The following is a 21608-nucleotide window of genomic DNA, read 5'->3' on the forward strand; positions in this document are numbered from 1 at the left end:
CAGTATAAACACTGTGACGTCATCGTGACGTAGGCCATGAAGGGGTCTATAAACATGTCGTTTTTAATGGTTTAATTAGCACTGCTGTGCTAGCTGCTTGGCCAAAGATTTCCCAGGAAAATCCTAGTTCAAGAAGGTTTGAGCAAATTCATTCATGTCATTTTGGATTGTATGAGAGCAGGGAAAGGGTGGCTGGATATGGCACTAGGAAAGGTGTTCTGGAATGATGTCAGCAGCAATCATCCTGCGTAAACTCAGCAAGAGAAATACAATTACCCGTATTAGCCACTAGCATGACGTCAAATTAGACAGAGCAAGCTGATGCTGCAGTAAACATACTGTACATCACTATTTATGTGTTCCACAGCTCAAAATACTAAAACACACATTTCAAGACATACTAGAAAAGTACGTCATCGCCATACAAATCCAGGCGGCTAATTTCCACATTGTGTCGTCGATGGGATGGATGCATCTGTTAGTAATGTGATCGCCTGCTGGGGGTTAAAAACACACTTGTCCGAAGGATGAAAGTGTGGCAAAAGTCTCTCAAGTGTCGGTCATCTCTGTAAAAAAGGCAGAACGCCGTTCATTCTTCAGTTGCAGCAACTGTGTTGACTTTGCATCCATGGTTTCCGTCATCCAAAAGAGATCAGATCCACTGCCACTTTCAAACCCCTAGAGTAGGAAGCTCAGAAACTAATGGAGGCTACTGTGTTATCGGGTGCGAGAATCCGAGCGCTGATCAACATTCGTCTGTCATTGTGCCTCTGTGAGCAGCTGTGCTCCAAACTCAACCAAACTGCCACGGCCTAGCCTCCTTTATCCCATAATCCCCCTTTCATCAAAGGGAAAACAAATCCAAGCGGGTGTGTGTGTGTGTGTGAGAGAGAGAGAGAGAGAGAGTATGAGACAGAGGGAAAATGAGAGTCTGTGTTTGTATGTCTGTGTGCATTTGTGCATCTGTGAATGAGTGTCTATGTGAAGAAAAAGGATTTTCAGAATGCAATGCTGTGGATGGAACTGTAACAGTAACTTTGAGAAGCTCACAGCAGATCAAAAAAAAAAAAAAAAAAAGTCTCCGTAAAGTTTACCTGAACAAAATTGTTCAACATATTTTGCTGTCAAAATGGAGGTTCAGTTAGAATTTTAAGTTTTGGTGTATTGTGTTATCAATATTAGGGAATCGAACATGGTGATACGATTAAAATATCAGAGCAGTGACACAATTAAAATCTTCAGTACCATATGGCTCTGAAAGGCGAGCATGAGCATCTGTCAATGAATGCGGGACTGTGATAAACGAAAAGAGTAGCAGAGAAAGAACTGAACAAATGAATTGGGAGAAAGCAAGAAAATCATTTTTACAAGTTTTGCTGGTACGTCAACTATTTCCTCTTAATTAGATTCCTGATTCTTCGTTGACACGCTGAAATGACCTCATTTTGATTGATTGCTGATGTCTTTGCTTTCAAAAGAATGCCATTAAAGATATTGATTGCCTGTCTTCTAATTTAGCTGCTTTAAGAAGTGTAATAAAGTGATGAATAATTACAGTAGTTGCTGAGTGTAGTCAGCAGGAGACACACTAGCTTTTTCTGAGCATGTTTACAAATCATTTAATAATTATTTATCGAGCAGTCAAAGCAAGCTATTCTTAATTAATTAATATAAAAAAAATCTCCATGAAATGAAGTTCTTTAAAAGCAACGCAACTCAAAATATTTTTTCCAGTTTATATCACAAATTTACGTGGCTTCTTGTGCAGGGCAGAATCGTAGAACAAAATAATCAGTGGTTTAGTCGAGGGTATACGGCATATACCCGCATATTTTTCACTCTGTTTTGCGGCTACTCACTTCTGAATCCTCCTTGAAGCACAGTTTTTGCGCAACTGCCCATGACTGAGGGTGCTGGAGCCTATCCTAGCTGTTGTTTTGTTTTGTTTTTTTTGTTTTTTTTGTATGTGCGTGTGGATTTGCAGGCGGCCACAGAGACAAGGAGGGATGTGTGTTATCATGTGCGATCCAAAAAATTATGTCACGATTTCGAGCATCAAAATAAAAGAGAGGACGCAGCAAATGTAGCTACTAGCTAACGGCACTTGTTAGCTGACCTGTCCTGCAGCCGTGGCAAGCGCGGATAAAGGAGACACAGCGATGGAGCTTCAAGCCGCTCCCGCTTCTCTCAAGTCACCAGTTTGGAAACATTTTGCGTTCCTGGTGAGTTATGTCGACAACGTTCGCAGGCATCACCAAGATTTAGATTTGTCAATTTCAACTAGAAGTGAGAAAACAACGGTCCAGCCAACTACTTCATCCTCATTTACGGTGAAACTTCCGCGAAAGCTGTAACTAACGCCTTAGGTCTATTTATAGCAGCAGACCTGCAGCCTTATTCGGCAAACATTTAATTAGTGTACTTGAACCACGCTACAGTATGCCCAGCATGTCGCATCTTTCAACCATAGTGTTGCCCTCCATGTATGAAGACGCTAAAGAAAAAGTTTTGTGGGGTCTGAGCAATGCAGAGTTGGTTGCCATAACGACAGATGACTGGACCTCAAGAGCAACTCTGAGTTACATCACTATCACAGAGCACTACGTGAATATTAACTGGGAGATTGAAAGTCCAGTCCTTCAAACTCACCCCACACAAGTGATAATTTGGCAGAAGTATTAAAGGAAGCGGTACAAGAATGGAAACTGGACAGACAAGACACCACCATCCCTGTAACCACAGACAATGCCAAAAACATTGTCAATGCCTCAAATGCAGCTGGATTGTCACCACATATAGGATGTTTTGCGTACACAGTGAACCTGGCATCCCAGAAGGGATTGGGAGTAAATCAGATTTCTCGTCTTTTGGGCAAAGTCAGGAGGGTGGCCAACTTTTTTTTTTCACAAGAGGACAACTGCAGCAGCTGCCTTAAAGGCCAAACAAGAGATGCACCCTAAATTTAGCGGAGAACCAAATTTGGCCCGCTGGCTGCACATTAACAACCACTGGTGTGGTGTGCGCTGTTTATATCCACTGTTATTTGACAAAGTGGCATAATAAGAGAAAATCACAAGTATTTCACTGTCTAAATACTTCTTCATGCGGCTGCATCAAATGTCTGTTAAAATGAGCTCATGATTATTTTACAAATTCTATTTTGCACCCTGTACTAAATTATTATTGAATGAGAGACGCTGCTTTTTTTTTAATCTTCTTTTATACACTTCCCCTTTTTAGCCCTTCGCCATCCCATCATGTTCTGCTACACCTTCATCATGTCTTCATGAATGAAACAGTGGAAGACGTTGCTCAAAGTTCCATTTGAGTGTCCCCGCTTTATATAGCTTTGCTACATGCAAACAGCATGTTTTGGCTTTTAGTGGATTTAACACACAAATGCATGCGAGTATATTCCTGCCTTCATGCACTCGCTTTCTTGTTAGCGTCATTCATTCATGCATGGTGAGCATCTTGTCGGTCGGAAAGGTTTGAGTAACAACCACAGAAAAAGAGAAAATGTGCACATCATTTTCAACTCAGACTTTGGAAACTCTTACAACTTCATGAGCACAAGTGTTGCGCAAAACTTTATGACTCGGATCGATTTGAACCTCCATCCTCGTCGCAAACACATTTGCATATGCATTCATCCTGTGAAGTCTTTCTTTTATTGAGGCGCCATAAAATGTCGCAAACCCCACTGAAGCGTCTGGAAATAGGGGACGAGTATTTCAACTGCTATTTAAAGGCTGTCACCTTCCTGTTGAGCAAGTGTCTTCCTCTTTTATGGCTGCACTGTGTTATCAAGTCTTAAATCAACTCTGACTAACCACACGTGAAATGTAGATCTTTCACATCCACCCAAGACGCTCTACAGGTGCGCTACACCTCTACCATCACTTAATTAAATAGCCAGAGGCGGGCTCGCCCTCTTAATTACCCTCTCTCAATTTTCTTCCAATACCTTTGTACATACTGCAAAACTTAGCCAGTCACATATGATGATGTAATTGTGGGAATGCTGCAGCATTCCCACATAAGTTATTGTGATTTTTATTCTCCACACTTTTCAATGGGACAGACTGAAATTTTTCCAAGTATCACTTTTCACGCCCACTTCCATTCATATAACTTATCATCATTATCAGGCGTCTGATACTGCTCGTGACACAGTTGGTAAAGCGCATTGTCCAGTAACCAGGAGGTCATAATTTCAGAATTTATCTCTCAATTTACTTCATAAGCATTCCACATGCATTCAAAATCTTAGCATTCAGCTTTCAGCATTCCCACGCAATTTCTCCAGAAATTGCACTTAGTCTAGTTAATTACGAGTTAATGATATACAGCAGGGGTGTCCATATTTTTCATTTGAGAGCCACATACAGAAAATCAGAAGGACGCAAGGGTCACATAATGTTATGAAGAGAAATTGTGTTTAGTCCTAAAAATTGTACAAATAATTTATTTGTGCTTTTGCATATTTAGCAAAATGCTACAGTATATAAACCAATTTATTTGTAATATAAAGTAAGGTTATTATAGTTTTGGAATTTTTCATTCTAGTTAGTTTTTATTAGTTTGGTTCTTTAAAAAAATGCTTAGTTTTAGTTTAGTTTGTTAGTTTCAGTATTATTATTATTATTATTTTTAAACATGTGTATTACTTGTGTGCAATATTTAAAAAAACACCACGGGAGGTGCTTTTCTATTGGCTGCTGCTCACTTTTGTGTGACATACTTTCAAAAATCCTTATTCTGGTTAATATAACAATAAATCTACTTAAAATCACATTAAAAATCATTCCCAAAGGCTCATGCATTAAATTAATTACCAAAGACTAAAACAAAGGACATTTTTGCTATAATTCTAGTTAGTTTTAGTTAGTTTTGGAAACATAAAATGTAGTTTCAGTTAGTTTTCATTTTTTAAAAAGCATTTTCATTTTTATTTGATTTCAGTAACAATATTGTTTTTTGAATTTTAGTTTGTTTTTTCATTAGTTTTAGTTAACTACAAATGATCTTTAATGGCAACTGTTTTTCATTACCCTCCCTTCTTACTTTGATCATCTCCAAACATTTTTGTTTTGTTTATTTTATTGAACGGAGTCAAATGCCATTTTTAGCATATGTCGCGGGCCACTGAAAAATGGACGGCGGGCCGCAAATGGCTCCCGGGCCTTAGTTTGGACACCTCTGATATACAGTAAAGCTTTGCCTCACACACACATTACATTAGGAAAACGAGATTCTGCACTGAGGCATGCGTTCAGCACCATGGACAGGTCCATGCTCACTTTCTCAGTCTATGCTGCTGGGGAACAGTTGAATGAAGAACAATATTTGTCTAGAAAAAAAATAAAATAAAAAAACGGTCACAGTTGAAGTTCAAGTGGTTTACTTGCCTGACTTCCCTTTCAGCAGCGTAGGTTTGGTTCCTGCTCAATGAGTGCGTGAATGTGAGTCTCTGTGCCCTGCGAATGACTGGCGACCAATCAAGGGTGTCTGTCTTTCGTACACACTTAGCTGGGCCAGCCTGCAGCGCCCGTGCGCCTGATCAGGACAAGAAGTATAGAAGATGGATGGTTGTGCTTATTTACTTTACAGCTATTGCATTTCCCCACCATTTTCTTGTAGCATTTGTCTTGGCTCCTTGGTGGCTTGCACTCCTCAATGTTAAGCCGGTCATGCATTGACCAGTTGGTCATTTGGAACGGTTCATGAAAGGGAAGTGAGTGTGGGCCCAGCTTCTCAGAACAAATCTGTGGCTCACAGTGGGCACAAGTTTGCATCAAAGCTTCTTGTTTGTATTCAAGTAAAACTCATGCAACTAATCCACCTGATAATGTTGTTGGCAGATAAAAAAAAATAAATAGTGTAGGGGCAGATTGGATTCATACACATCATAGGGATACTCTATAAGACTAAGGATGTCCTGAACATGAAATAATTATATTCATTATACAGTTTATTATTATTACCATATCTGACCTATTGTGTGGAAATCTGGGGGAATGCATATAAAACAAATACTAATTCTGTTTTTAAATTGCAAAAGAGAGCTATAATAATTATTAGTCGATCAAAATATACAGAATCAACACATCCATTATTTATTAAATTAAATACAATGAAATTTTATGACTTGGTTGAGTTTAAAATAGCACAAATAATGTACAAAGTACACAATAATCTCTACCACAGTACTCAGTGGACACAGTCCTTATGATATAAGGGGTCTAAAGAACAAAAAAAACAAAAAACAAGAACAAATATTAAGCAAATGTGTGTTTCTATTAAAGGTATTAATTTGTGGAATCATTTGGGAATTGACCTGAAAAAATGTGACTCACTTGTTGAGTTTAAAAAAAAAAATTGTTTAAAAGCAAAGTTAAAAAAAAATAGTTGTGTCAGATAAGAGCATGAAAATTGTATATATGAGTATGAGTATATGATTTTTAATGTGTTATGGTATATGTCTAGGAATTTCATGTACATATGTTGCTGGCAAATGCACGCATGTCCAAGTGCACTTGTATTCTGCAGTCTTGGCATGTGTCTCTGCTGATGATCTTACTGGGATAATCGTCCCTTCTGTTAGAATGACACTTTCCTATAATATCGCATCATGGTATGATGAGATTTTGGAAATTGGGAAATTTGCTGATTGTTTTTTCTTCTGCCCAAATGAATATTATTTTAGTATTTTATTATTATTTTTATTTATTTATTTATTTAGTAATGAAAAACTTTACGGTAGAGGATTAAGGCCAGTGAAGAGTGAAAAAAAAAAAAAAAAAGTTTGGGAGGATTCTCACGTTTATGAGATTATGAGATTCTGACTTTATTAGTGCTACTATTATTCTCAGTTTAAAGTCAGAATTCTAAGAATAAAGTCAGAAATCTGACTTTAAAGTCAGATGTTAAAGTCAGAATTCTGTGATTCATGAGAAAATTATGAGAATAAAGTGAGAATTCTCACTTTAAAGTGAGAATTCTGAGATTAAAGTCAGAATTAAAGTTAGAATTTTGACCTTAACTCTTTGACCGCCAAAAACGTTTAATAACGATCAGTAAAATCACGCCGTATGCTGCCATAAACGTTAAATGAAGTCAACTAAGTATTTTATTTTATTTTATTTTTCTCAGTGCAACGTCTAAGTGCAGCGCTGCCTGGTCAATAGGTTGTGGAACCATAAACACTCTATGGCCAGCAGATGGAAGCATTGTATCTCTTTTTGTGAATGATCAAAGCCTTTGTAATATCAAAGTTTTTTTTGAGAACGTGTGGCAGGAAAAGAGTTAAAGTGAGAATTCTGAGAATAAAGTTAGAATCTTGCCAAACTTTTTTTTTTTTTTGGCCTTAATCCTCTAAATTAATTATGTAGCTAAAATAACAAGGCCTCATTGATGAATTAAAGATGACGGGAAAGTATATTTGATCAATTTGTTGCTTCAAATGGATGAGACTTTATAAAAGATATATTGTCTCTCATTCTTGCATTCTACCCAACTTTACTGTGTAGTAAAACCCAGCTAAAGTATTCAATTATTGAGCATGCACTTACTTAAGTGGCGTTAACGGTACCGTTGCATGAATTCCTGCAACATCTTCGCTTGCTGGTCATGGCGAAATCTGTCTGAATTTTTCATGCATTTCGAGAACATTGGTTCAGTGACTTGAAAATATATCTTTTTGAAGGTCAAAGCACCATACGAGTACAACGCAACATGCCCCTTTGAATTGAACCAATAGAAGCTTTATTTATTATTAGTAGCAATTCCTGACGGTCGGCCTCAATTTCTCACCATACGTATATAGTAACACGTTGTTTCTGTGAAAAATAAAATAGCGCAAAATCTAAGCCATTGGTTCTTAATCAGGATTCGATTCGGTGAGTCAGTCTCAGGGGTTCGGCAGAGGTCAAGACACACACCCGACTCAAATGATTTGTGATGACATGCCACGCTTGGCCATCATTGGCTGCAGCCGATCACACTACATTGCTTGGCCTATCTATGCTGCAGGGAATTTGGTGCATATATAATCGACTTGTGAATGAGGTGGTGGTACCTTGCATGTTTTCTTTATTATTTTAATCTCTTCATACTATGTCAAGCAAAAAAATAAATAAATAAAGAGGTTGGGTGTGTGCAATAAGAATTCACATGTATAATGGAACGTATGGTGTTCCACAGGGTTCAATTCTGAGGCCTCTGCAGTTTTCATTGTATCTGGTGCCCCATATTTTATTTTTCAGTAAAGACGGGTTTGGTGAATGCACATAGGAAACTGGTGGGGGTTCTGGTCTAAGCATTTAGGCGGGGTACACCCTGGACTGGTCGCCAGCCAATCGCAGGGCACACAGAGACGAACAACCATCCACACTCACAAGCACACCTAGGGACAATTCGGAGCGCCCAATTAACCTGCCATGCATGTCTTTGGAATGTGGGAGGAGACCCACACGGGCACGGGGAGAACATGCAAACTCCACCCAGGAAGGCCGGAGCCTGGACTCGAACCTGAGTACTCAGAACTGGGAGGCGGACGTGCTAACCACTCGACCACCGTTGCATTAAAACATTAAAAAAAATAATAATAATAATAAATTCTTCAGGAATACAAATGTTTTGAAAAACGTATCTCGAAACCTATATAGGCTTAATGAGCTGAATCTCAGAAAGCAGAACATGATCATAACTAAAGAAGCATGACAAATGAAAAATTGTGATATATTACATACAGCATATTATTAAAGAAACACAGTGATCACAAATCTAATCCCTGATTGAGGATTAGCACATTTCAAAATCAAGACAACTGTGCATCCTGAAGGGTTACAAGAGCTATAGCGCGACACACTGTGCAGTCGTGCAGTGCGCTCGTGTGAGGAAAAATGGCATGATATCCATGGACCAGTATTTGCTTTCCACCATATAGCTGTCTTTCTCCAAACTGAAATCTAAAAACAGTGACATAGGAGTTTTATCTAATGCTTGGCATGATTTATATTCCCCTTCCACTTCAGCAATGGACATTTATCATTACTTTGATTTCACTTCCCACAGGATCCTCGGATGAACTGCACATATTGGTTTCAACCACTGGTACAATAAGTATCTAAACATTTTAAAAAAAAAAACACACACACAGGTGGAAATGACTCTAAACTACAATGGAACTTTATACTCAGAGCAATCCAGTAGCAGCATGCAATGGCATAGAGATGAGAAAAATCTGGCACACAATAGCCTAATCTGATATTCAGTGCACAAACAACGCCTGCTGGCCTGTCTCTGCTGCCAAATGCCAACACGCTGCAGTCAAACTTCCTCCACATAGCAAACACCAGGGTGACCTTTTGGCTTTTGATGAGTTGGTTCATGATGTCACTATGCACGTCCACGAGCCATAACAAACTATTGTCATGCTCGCGTCCCTTGGCTTTCACTTGAGTGATATGCAACAAACATATAGAACAGGGGTGTCCAATCATTTGAGGGCCACATACAGAAAATCAGAAGGACGCAAGGGCCACATAATGTTATGAAGAGAAATTGTGTTTAGTCCTAAAAATTGTACAAATAATTTATTTGTGCGTTTGCATATTTAGAAAAATGCTACAGTTTATAAGCCAATTTATTTGTAATATGGCAGTAGGGTTATTATAGTTTTTGAATTTTTCATTTTAGTTTTTATTTTGTTTTGAGTTTTTTTTTTTTTTTATTTAGTTAGTTTTAATTAGTTTTCCAGGTGGTTCTGTTTGTTTTTTTTTAAATTAGTTTTAGTTCTTTAATAAATGCTTAGTTAGTTTCAGTATTAGTTTTTTTATGTGTATTACTTGTGCGCAATATTTACAAAAAACACCAAGGGTGTGACGTCATTATTCCGGTTTATATCAAAATAAATCTACTAAAAAATCACATTTAAAATCATCCCCAAAGGCTCATGCATTCAATTCATTACCAAAGACTAAAACGAAGGATATTTTTGCTATAATTATTGTTAGTTTTATTTTAGTTAGTTTTGTAAACATAAAATGTAGTTTCAGTTAGTTTTCTTTTTTAAAAAGCATCTTCATTTTTATTTTATTTCGTTAACGAAATTGTTTTTTGAATTTTAGTTTTTTCGGTAGTTTTAGTTAACTAAAATAACCTTTAATAGCACCTGTGTTTTGACACCTTCCCATCTTACTTTGACCATCTCCAAACATTTTTGTTTTTATTTTATTCGAACTGAGGCAAATGACATTTTTACCATATGTCGCGGGCCACTAAAAAACGTACGGCGGGCCGCAAATGGCCCCCGGGCTGTAGTTTGGACACCCCTGATCTAAATCATAAAATATACAAATGTCAAACTGATAGGGATAACTTGAGATATTTTATTATTAGCATTTTTGCTCAATCATGTCACTGAAAATCTTACTACAAATTCTTACACTACACTGGTGAGTGTGCAAAGGGCATAAATTTAAGATCAAATGGATTGATGTGAAATGCTGCTCAAGGCCCAATTTCTCTAAATGCAATAACAATATTATAAAATGAACTGAAAGTATGTTAGAGCCTACGATGGTGACAGTTAGCCAACACTAGGATTGTGCTTGTTCCTGCTTGACACAACATTCCCATCATCTGCTTGGTCAACTTCCTCTCAACATTTCAGCAGTTATGGGACCCTTCCTTGGAGGTGTAGTGAGTGTTTAAAAAACAAGACCAACATGCGAAAAATGACTTTTGGGCTCTAAAACCAAAGACACACTTACCCAGAGGACTTTTGCACTTTAGAAAACATATCCATGTGCTCCTGCTACCATGCTATGCAGTATGTCCCCAAAATCAGAAGCACCACATTCTGACGCTAAAAACGGCGTCCAGATACCTTCCACATGTCAAATAATCCACTTTCAACCCTGATCCATGAGCAGTAGTCAACAAAAGCCTTTGGGAACAACAAGAGTTCTTGTAACAGCTTTGACAAACTCAGAAGGTCGATGATGCTGAATTTGACCTCCGGTGCACTGAAAACACAAATTCCCAGTCTTGCTGTTGATTTTTTTTTTTTAGTGAGGAAAGAGAGTCCCGTCTCTCTGAGCCCGGTCTGCTGCATCCCACCTTGCATAGTTGGGCTGCAGTGTGCCTGTGTGAGTGCTCTCCATCTCAGCAAGTGGGGGAGGAGGGAGTGCACTAGTGTGGACGAGGGATGGGACACAGCAAAGAGGAAGGGAGGGAGGGACCAGAAGCAGGCGGTAAACAGCATTCAACGCTTGATGGCTGCTCTCTGGCTCGGGCTTTGCTTGCACTGAGCTACAAGTCCCTTTGGAGGCCAGAGAGGGAAGCAGACGAAGGAGGCTGTGAGGTGGAGGAATGAACATGAAAGATGGCTTGGGGGGGGAAATGAAACTGCATCAAACGCTCGGATAACACGGCAACCCTGTGAGGGAGCATTGGAGCGATAAGCAGAGTGGTGATGGGCAAAGCAATAGCTGACTCTTGTTTTTTTTTTTTTTTCCAATATAGCGAGCTCGTAAGACAGCATTCGACCCAGGCAAGCATTGTCTTCGATTGAGATCTTTGAAGATTTTGAAGACATTTACAATTGGGTGAAACTAAAAGTGACTGCAGCGTTTTAATGCTTGAACATTGCCCGTCAAGTACTGCACAGAGTCAGTATCGTTTAGCGTAGACTTCATCATTTCCACAAGTAATGGCATATGGACTGCTATTTCGATAGCGTTTTAGCTAGGGCCCGACCGATTAATCGGCCACCGATTATAATCGGCCGATTATTGGGGTTCAAACATCGGCCAAAACAATCGGCCAATTGGGCCAAATGGCCGATTATTTTTCCTCCCTTAAAACGTTATAGAAGAAAACCAAAGTTTGTGACAAGTGTTGTTCCGATACCGATACTGCATTAAAACAGTGGTATCGGAATCGGTGACTACTCACAAATAACATGCCGATACCATTCATTTCAAAGCTAATATAGGATTTTGGATGCAGCATCTTGTGTCCTGCTTATGCACGACATTCACTGATATGTGACATGTTCACTGCATGCCGATCGAAGATATCCTATTGGCCCTTGAATGCTCTGAGCCAATGGCAGGACAGCTATTTCATGTTGAGGAAAAAAAACCTTCGGCATCAGTATGGTATCGGTATCGGCCGATACTGCAAAGCTGGGTATCGGTATCGGGGGCCAAAAAATGGTGTCGGAACAACACTATTTGTGACGCTCTGAAAGTACCCTGAATGCACCATTTTGCTTGCTTAGCATTAGCAACTAGCAAGTGTGTAGCGTATGTTATTCTGGTTACGCTCACAGGACACTAAGGAATAGTGAACACGTATTTCATTGTTTTTAATAATAATAATAATAATAATAATAATAATAATAATAATAATAATAATAATAAGAATAAGAATAAGAATAAGAATAAGAATAAGAATAAGAATAAGAATAAGAATAAGAAGAAGAAGAAGAAGAAGAAGAAGAAGAAGAAGAAGAAGAAGAAGAAGAAGAAGAAGAAGAAGAAGAAGAAGAAGAAGAAGAAGAAGAAGAAGAAGAAGAATGATAATAATAATATATTTATACTAAATAAATAAATAACAATATATTTAAATTAAGGATGGGCGAGTACCGATACCAGGTATTGGTATCGTGCCGATACCAGCCTTTTTTCAAGTACTCGAGTACTCGTGACGCAGACGAGTACAAGCGACCGATGGCAGAGGGGGAAGACGTTAAGTGAGTCCTCCTTGCCTGTAACTGGCGCTAGCTTGCAGCAGTTTTTCACCAAAACTTCACCGGTTTGGAAACACTTCAAAATTGTGAATCTTAAACTAAAAGAGCATTTTTGTGTTTTATTTTGAGCGTTAAGACTATTGAAGAGTGACTGTGCTGTTTTTTTTGGTCAAAATTAAAGGAAAATATATTTGCTTAAAAATATATTTTAGTGATTTTTTTTGTTGTCAAAATGTACTACTGGTATCGGTATCGGTGAGTACTGAGGGTCTGAGTATCGGTCTGAAAAAAAGTGGTATCGAACATCCCTAATTTAAATAATTATTATATATTTATACATTTCACATATTTTTAAATAATCGGCAGATTAATCAGTAATCGGTATTTTCCTCTGCCAGTAATCCGTATCGGTATTGGCCTAAAAAAATGCATATCGGTCGGGCCCTAGTTTTAGCGACACAATATGGTGACTAGGGGTGTGAATTGCCTAGTACCTGACGATTCGATTCGTATCACGATTCACAGGTCACGATTCGATTCGATACCGATTAATCCTGATACGAATTTATAAGTCGATTGTTGCGATTTTTTTTCATTCAAATTTAGAAAATACTAATCAGTAAGCTTGTAGAGTGTAAGATTTATATGAAAATGTATTATTTATTTATCTGAAATTTCAGTCTTATAGAGGTTGTAATCTGTTTCATGTTTGAACAGCATTAAAATAAAATATTAAGGCTTAATGTTCCGTTCATATAACATTCTTCCATGCTCAAGGTGTGAATCCTAACCCGAAGTCAGACATTTTGTTGAATATTTTTCCATTAAAAATGGAAGTTTAAAAATCGATTCACACACACACACAAAAAAAAAAAAAAAAAGGCAATGATGATAAGACGTTGAATCGGTAAGACTACCGAATGAACAATTCTGAGCTCTTAAAAAAAAACAAAAAACAAAAAAAAAAAAAACGATTTTTTTTTTAATTGAATCGATTCGAGAATCGCGCGATGTAGTATCGCGATATATCGCCGAATCGATTTTTTTTTTAACACCCCTAATGGTGACCAAAGCGCTTTACAATGCCTTATCATCATTGCCTTTTTTTTTTTTTTGTGTGTGTGTGTGTGTGAATCGATTTTTAAACTTCCATTTTTAATGGAAAAATATTCAACAAAATGTCTGACTTCGGGTTAGGATTCACACCTTGAGCATGGAAGAATGTTATATGAACGGAACATTAAGCCTTAATATTTTATTCACACACACACACAATCATTCACCAGTGGTTGGCTGCCGCCATGCAAGGCACTGCCAGATCCACTGGGAGCAAATCGGGCTTCAGTGTCTTGCTCAAGGACACTTCAACACGGTCACCAGGGGTGAGGATGTAACCCGCAACCTCACGGATGCGACTCTCATGAGTGTATATGCATGATGAGCTTCCTATGACCTGCATTCCACTTCCACAGAGGCAGGAATCTTTTCATCTCCCAATTGATTTCATAAGTCTTGACAATGGAGCAGTGTGCTGAGTTGGCAAAAATGAAAGTCAAACCTTGGACATGACGACATTTATTGTACAGGACTGTCTCAAAAATTAGAATATTGTGATAAAGTCCATTATTTTCTGTAATGCAATTAAATAAGCAAAAATGCCATACATTCTGGATTCATTACAAAGCAACTGAAGGTGTTTTATTATTTTAATATTGCTGATTATGTTTTTTTTTTTTTTTTTACTTGGTCTGAGGAAATATTCTAATATTTTGAGATAGGATATTTGAGTTTTCTTAAGCTGTAAGCCATAATCAGCAATATTAAAAGAATAAAAGGCTTGCAATATTACAGTTCATTTGTAATGAATCCAGAATGTATGAAGTTTTTTTTTTTTTTTTTTTAATTACATTACAGAAAATAATGGACTTTATCAAAATATTCCAATTTTCTGAGACAGCCCTGTATGCTGATAAAAGACGTTATATGCACCCCCCACACAATGCAAGTCACATCTTATACAATGCAGGGTTAAGTGAGCTTGTCCTCACTAACAGGGCACAGATAGACAAGCAATCATTCAGACTGGTTCACCGACACTGAAGGGCAATTTAGGGTCGTCAATGAGCTCATTGCAAATAATGCCGTGATGTTATATTTCATTTTCATTTCATTTGTTCATTTATTTCAGGCAATAATCAACATTAACGATATATCAATTTTTCGAGACAATTTTTTCTAAACCTAGCCTGAAAAGGACTGGGAGGACGAAAAACTTATTAAGTCCCACCCCCAATATCATTAGTATCAAAACAAATTTAGTTACTTTCCTATAAACTTGCACTAACCAACAGCAGTTGTCATAATACTGAAAAACTATGTGTTTATAAACAACATGTTAATTAAGTAACATGACATCAACAGCTCATACCAGCAATGGTAATAAAAAAATAACCAATAATATCCATTTGTAGATGATACAGTTTATTTACCCTTTCCAGACAGACAGTCATGTGTTCATAATCTCGAGTAAAAAATAAAAAAATAAAAAAAGTCTTAAAAAATAAAATGAAAAAATAAGACTTCTCGTTTTGGTTCTGAATATGAAGATCCGCTCAGGGCTGAGCAGATGTATTTGCTGGGCCACCCCAAATTTATGAAAAATCCAACCAAAACTGTATGCCTAATCACCGTTAACAGAAAGCCGTGATGTCGAGTATCTCAGAGTAAATTCTCATTGCTTGCTTCTCATGCTTGATGGAATGGTTTTAGTGTCTTTAATATTGCTGAAGAATGCCAAAGTGGCCCTTGCATCCTTCCATTTTCTGTATTCAGTCGTTGGAAGAAAAAGTTTGGGCAAGACCAGAAAGTGATTACAAAAAAAGACAACAAGCAGAGAGGAACCATGTGAACACAGAAGATGAAGGAAAACCAAACTACTATTCATTACGATTTCTATGTAAAATGAAACATAAGTTAGTCTAAATACGAAAAATGCCATATAATATTAACGTCAATAAGTGATTTTTTTTTTCCAAAGCAAGTTAGTATGGAGTGCCTAAGGTGACATGGTTAAAAAATAAAAATTAAAAAAATAAATAAAAAATCTTTGCAATCTTGCAATCGTTCCCTCGCAATCTTGTTTTTTTTTTTTTTCTACCATGTCACCTTAGGGACTCCGTGAGTTAGTGATAAGCTACTGTGCAAGTATAATCACAAGAAGGCAGTTATTGATGCACCTACTGCTGTTCAATTAAAAAAAAAAAAAAAAAAAAAAAAAAAAAAAAAAAAAAAGCTAAAAAATAATAATAATTAAAAAAATATATAAAATATACAGAACATGCTCACAACAACAGCAATGTATGAACTGGACTGCAGCTTGCTTTTGTTTTTTTTTTGCAGCCATCAATTTGGATTAATAAAAATATAAAGGCCTTCTGAGAAGTGATCGTGATTAAAAGTAAAACAAAACCAAGACGTCCGTGAAGCTTTTTTTTTTTTTTTTTTACTACTTTTAAACTAGTGTGTTCAATGATTCAATTTTTAATCTGATTAATCACATCCTAGAATTTTGATTAATCCCGATTAATCCCTTAATTAAAAAGGTTTATCAACATTTTTTGCCTGCCAAATTTGAAGAGCACCTGTGTGTTCAACATTTTTTGATCCACTGCACACGCTCATCCTCCTCTAATCAGTTAATTACTTGCATAATTTAAAATGGAATTGACCCCAATAGTTTGACATGAACAAATATTCTGAATGTCACACACAAGCGTTTCTTAAATGCATGTAGTGATTTTTATTGCTCGAACGCAACCTTCAACGTAACCATACCCTGTCAAGAAAAAGGATAATCTGCGGACAAAATTAATAGTGTGATTAATCTGCATTAAGATGATTAATGCGATTTTTTGTGTGTGATTAATCAATGAGTTAACGCTTTGACAGCTTTGACTTTTAACTGTTTATGCAATAAAGCTGATTTTGAATTCAAAATATCAACACGAGCAGTAGGGTTAACAGTAGAATTATGTATATTATTTTTAATGCTTTGTAACATAATTACACATAAGAACGCGGTAAATTATTTTCATTGCAAATTTGCTAGTTGGGGAAAATCCATGTTGTACTTTCTCATTTGTGGAACGTGATGTCACGTTTGAACATTCCTTTGGTCCTCGTGCGGGATAAAGATGAAAGAAATTAATTAAAATCCATAGGCTTACCTAATATTAAAACATTATAGTGTGATCTGTTCTATGAATATATTTAATTCAGTCGAAGTCCCAAATGAGCAGGACAGCAGGACCGTTTCTTTTATTCGTCAACATTGCTGTGCCAACCCCTCCACTTGGCTGATTTAAAACGGTGATACTTATTTCAATGAGGACAGATGGCCGTGCTGGCAGGTGGACCACGACATCACATGAATAATAATACAGCCGAAGGTCACAATGTTAGTGTGAGTGAGAAGGTGGGAGAGAGTGCCGTTGCATTGATATTATAAAGATATTCAACCCCTTGGTGATGGTTGACGCGCGCATAAAATCATTAACCTTCTTCTGCATATAATCTCTCTTTTCTGTCACCTTTGGAATAGCAAGGCGGAGCACGTCAAACAAAATACGCATCGTAATAGTGTCGTGCTCAGAGATTCATACCACACTCAGTTCAATAGTGGCCTCATCTATGGCTTCCAATGCAAGAGAGTAATCTACCTTAACAAAGTAAGACAGCGGCAAAGTTTTGAGAGAGGTATTGATTTAACAACCTCTCACGGAAAAGGCCTCAGGTGCAGTGAGTAACATTGTTGCCAGGTGTACGATAATTATCGTATTTGTACGATAATTTGACCCTCTGTACGATGTACGATCAATAATCCTAAAAAATGGCAAATGTACAATAATTTGACCAATTGATATTATTGCCGGTGAAACTGAAACTGACAGTTTTTTTTGTTTTTGTTTTTTGCAAACCCTGAAGGCATCTGTTCTCGTGTGACATAATACCAGCCAATCGTCCTTTGCTGAGCATGAAAAACGAGTGACGTCCATGCATTGATTGGCTGAATGGTAAGTGCCCGCCCCCAGGAGACACTCCCAGACAGGAACACCCCTTATTCTATTATTAGTTTTTATTTAGTTCCTTAGACCCTAATAATAGATTTGGCAGAGGCATCTTTGTATAGGCTCGTATGCCGAGGAACGTTTCTTTCGTGGGAGTAGTAATATGGCGGCCTCGCGCTTCAAGCGTCTTGGCCTATTGGCTATCCAGTAATATATACAGATCAGTGATGTTAATCCGTGCCTGAGTGCGAGCGCTCTTAAACACAAGAACGACTATATTTGACTGTCGCGAATCAGTGTATTTTGGTTATGATGGGTGTACGATAATTTCCATCAAAATATGATAATTTTGAGTCTATAGATAGATCGATAGATAGATAGATAGATAGATACTTTATTTGTCATTCTAGTACAAGTACAGAACGAAATATCTTGTCATCTGACCCACCCAGCTTCCCAAAGATGAGAATCTATACAATTTAAAAAGCAGTGATAAAAAACGGATTTCTCTAACAGTAAAGTGCTATACCAAAGTGCAAAGGGATGTGCAAACTAAAACCTGAAAAGGATCACAGAATATAAAAAAAAAAAAACGCACAATAATAAATACTCTAGCTATTAAATACTTACAGTAGTGCAAAGAGAATCAGTTAAAACAGCGTGCAAAATGGGCAGTCTGGTAAAAACAAACAACTGGGTACTGAATGAATACTTCCAGTAGTGCAAGGATAAAAGCAGAACAGGTACGATGGTACGATAGTCCTATATTTCCCACCTGGCAACGCTGGCGAGTAACTGGATTTTGGTTTTATTTACAGAAGCATGTTAGAATGGAAAAAAGAGAATATACTCTGTTGGCAATGTCACATTAGTGGACTCACATCATTCAAAGACCACATGTGCAGGCTGAGGCTGTGGGGGTAGTAAGACGTAATGACCCCAAGCATCCATCTGAGTGGAGTATCCACATCGTTTATCAAAAAAAAAAAAGACTAAAAAGTACATTAAGGTATACAGTAGATATCTGTCCCAATCTGGAATTTTAATGGAATCTTGCCTAACTGAACTTGCAAGCCAGTGCTCAATATGGGAAATTGAATTTTGAATCGCTACGGCCATGTGAGGCCAAAAAAATTAAACTGCACAATCCCCTCTTCACGTATCGTACATAATATGCGCATGACGTTACAGCCGTAGGCAGAGGGAGAATAATTTGAACCTGAACCTAGTCTGAAAATTATTCCCCAAAGGCTTGCAGGATCTATTGTGAAGAGCTCAGGTGTTATAAATGGTCAAATTGTTAAGAGCAGCTTTAAACTGGCATGCACTCACTGTACAAAGTGTTTGCTTTCATCCTAACTCACGCTGAGTTAATAGCCTGTGACAGAAAGTCAAAGCTAATTGAGTAGGTAGTTATATTGACACAATGTGGCCCGACTGAGAGAGACGTCCTAGATGCTGGTTAGAGTGCAAACAGTTGCCAGCTTTCAAAACAAATCAAGAAGTTGTCATTTCCCAGTCTGCGGGGAAGACTTCTCTTAACTTACACTGAAAAGTCAAAGAAAGAGAGACAAGCACTTGTAAGTAAATAAGTAAGTAAGTACCGGTAAGTAAGTAAACACACAACACATTTGTTAAGTCGGCTGAGAACCTACTGTTATGTCAAAAACAAAAAACAAAAAAAATAATCAAAAAAAACTTCAAAACTTTCAAATGCAGCCATCTAATAATATTTAAGTAGATTCCATTCACGTGTATTTTAACAAAAAAAAAAAAAAAAAAAGCATTTTCTATTCACATTTGAATAATAATTGTTACGTTTCTGTGTCCTCAGTGCCGTTTTCTCACTTGTGTTTTTGTTTTGTTCTTGGTCTCCATGACAACCGCTGAGCTGGCGCACCTGCTGGCTGCTGGTTAGCAATCAGCTGGCTATAAAAGCTGAGCACTCCAAACAGAAGCTGTCAGATTATTCACCTTGCTAACTTGCTTGCTGCTGATGACACTGATCTTGATCCTTGCTAAGTATTGCCTTATTATTATTTCGCTCTAGTCTAGTTTTGTTCTATTGTCTGTAGTGGCTCAGCCCTCTTGCGTGTTTTTTGTTATTTGTATTTTTGCTACAGATTTCCTTAGTTGTAGGGCCTGGTTTTTTTTTTAAATTCTTTTGTTTTTCTCCGTGGCCTGTTCCATGCGCTTTCAGTGTAACTAAACTTTGTGTTTTACTTTGATACTTTGATACTCCTCGGATTTTGTCCTTGTGCTTTAATATTAAACCTTTTTTGCCTTTTTTTGAAACACGATTTGTGATCTGCTCTGTGGGATCCAACACGCACACTTTCGCACACCCATACACATCCATAATAATAATAATAATAATAAAAGACTGAAAACAAGTCTTGATTTTGTTAGCCTGTGATAATTACCGGTATTTGTTTTTCTCAAAGATCAAATTACACCTAGTGCATGTAAATTTGTGGAACTTCCGAAATAAGTCTAACAAATGGAGGAGAACAAAACTATCAGTAATGCGACTGCAGTGTGACAGATGCACAAAGTATGACAGTCTGGAGTTGGAATTCTCATTCCCTTTGTTCCACAAAGTTTCTATTCCACATCTGTCAGCAGTATCCTACAGTGATGTCCGAGGTAAGGATGACATCATCATCATACCTTTTCTTGATATTGTAGCATGCAACAGGGCATGCACCTTTCCATCATTACAGTACATAAGTTGCACGCCACCTTTTTTGTGCACACTTGGTAACTAACAATGAGATCATAGAATTTCTTCTGTGCACTGCCTATAATCCAACCAGCAATCTCTCGCATTTTCCCCATGTCCTAATCTGATTGGGGGGGGGATGGAAACAAGGCAGGGTGTGAGAATGGGAACAGGCGTGCATGTATTAGAGATAAAGGTCAGGGTATAAACATGAACGCAGCAAGCGCTGCTGGAATTTTGTAGAGCAGGGCTGAATTCAGACGGCCTTGAAGAAAACCCTCAACGGGGGAAAAACTCGATTGAGAGAGCACGGTCGGATGCGGGGAAGCAACTTCAAACATATGGAAGAACAGCTTGCATGAAACAAAGCTTGCATGGAAGAGTGGGAAACCTTGACGTGCTGAGAGAAACACGCGGCTAAGGAACCTCGACATACTGACACAAGTGTCATTCAGTAACTCTCACTAGGACAATGCACCATTCTATATGGCAGATTAAAAGCCAATATAAAAAAAAAAAAGGACTAGACAAACTAAGAGTGACTAATACAAGAACTGCAGAGCAACTGACAAACAGAAAATCAGAAGGACGCCAGGGCCACATAATGTTATGAAGAGAAATTGTGTTTAGTCCTAAAAATTGTACAAATAATTTATTTGTGCTTTTGCATATTTCGAAAAATGCTACAGTATATAAACCAATTTATTTGTAATATGGCAGTAGGGTTATTATAGTTTTGGAATTTTCCATTTTAGTTAGTTTTTATTAATTTTCAGGGTGGTTCTGTTAGTTTTTATTAGTTTAGTTCTTTAAAAAGTGCTTAGTTTTAGTTTAGTTTGTTAGTTTCAGTATTAGTATTAGTTTTTTGTTTGCTTGTTTGTCTGTTTTTTAAACGTGTATTACTTTGTGTGCAATATTTAAAAACTGGCATCAGAGCAACGTCATCTGAAGGTGTTTTTCTATTGGCTACTGCTAGATGGCGTCACTTCTGTGTGACATACTTTCAAACGTCATTATTCCGGTTTATATCAAAATAAATCTACTAAAAATCACATTT

General features: G+C 37.5%; 1 protein-coding gene across 5 annotated transcripts in view; it reads right to left on the reverse strand.

The window, feature by feature from the left end:
• LOC144013474 (FERM and PDZ domain-containing protein 4-like) overlaps positions 1-21608 on the reverse strand; it is a 49958-nt gene that overhangs the window by 18141 nt on the left and 10209 nt on the right. The window contains exon 1 of one of the 5 annotated variants that reach the window (XM_077512418.1): positions 10779-11188. The exons of 3 other annotated variants lie outside the window; for them this stretch is intronic. In XM_077512418.1, the coding sequence (XP_077368544.1) occupies positions 10779-10813 (35 nt within the window). In that variant the 5' untranslated portion in view covers positions 10814-11188. Of the gene's footprint in view, positions 1-401; positions 807-10778; positions 11189-21608 lie in introns of those variants that run through there. One more of the 5 variants, XM_077512416.1, reaches the window with a different exon arrangement.

The sequence above is a fragment of the Festucalex cinctus genome, chromosome 2, assembly GCF_051991245.1.
Source record: "Festucalex cinctus isolate MCC-2025b chromosome 2, RoL_Fcin_1.0, whole genome shotgun sequence".
Lineage (NCBI taxonomy): Eukaryota > Metazoa > Chordata > Actinopteri > Syngnathiformes > Syngnathidae > Festucalex > Festucalex cinctus.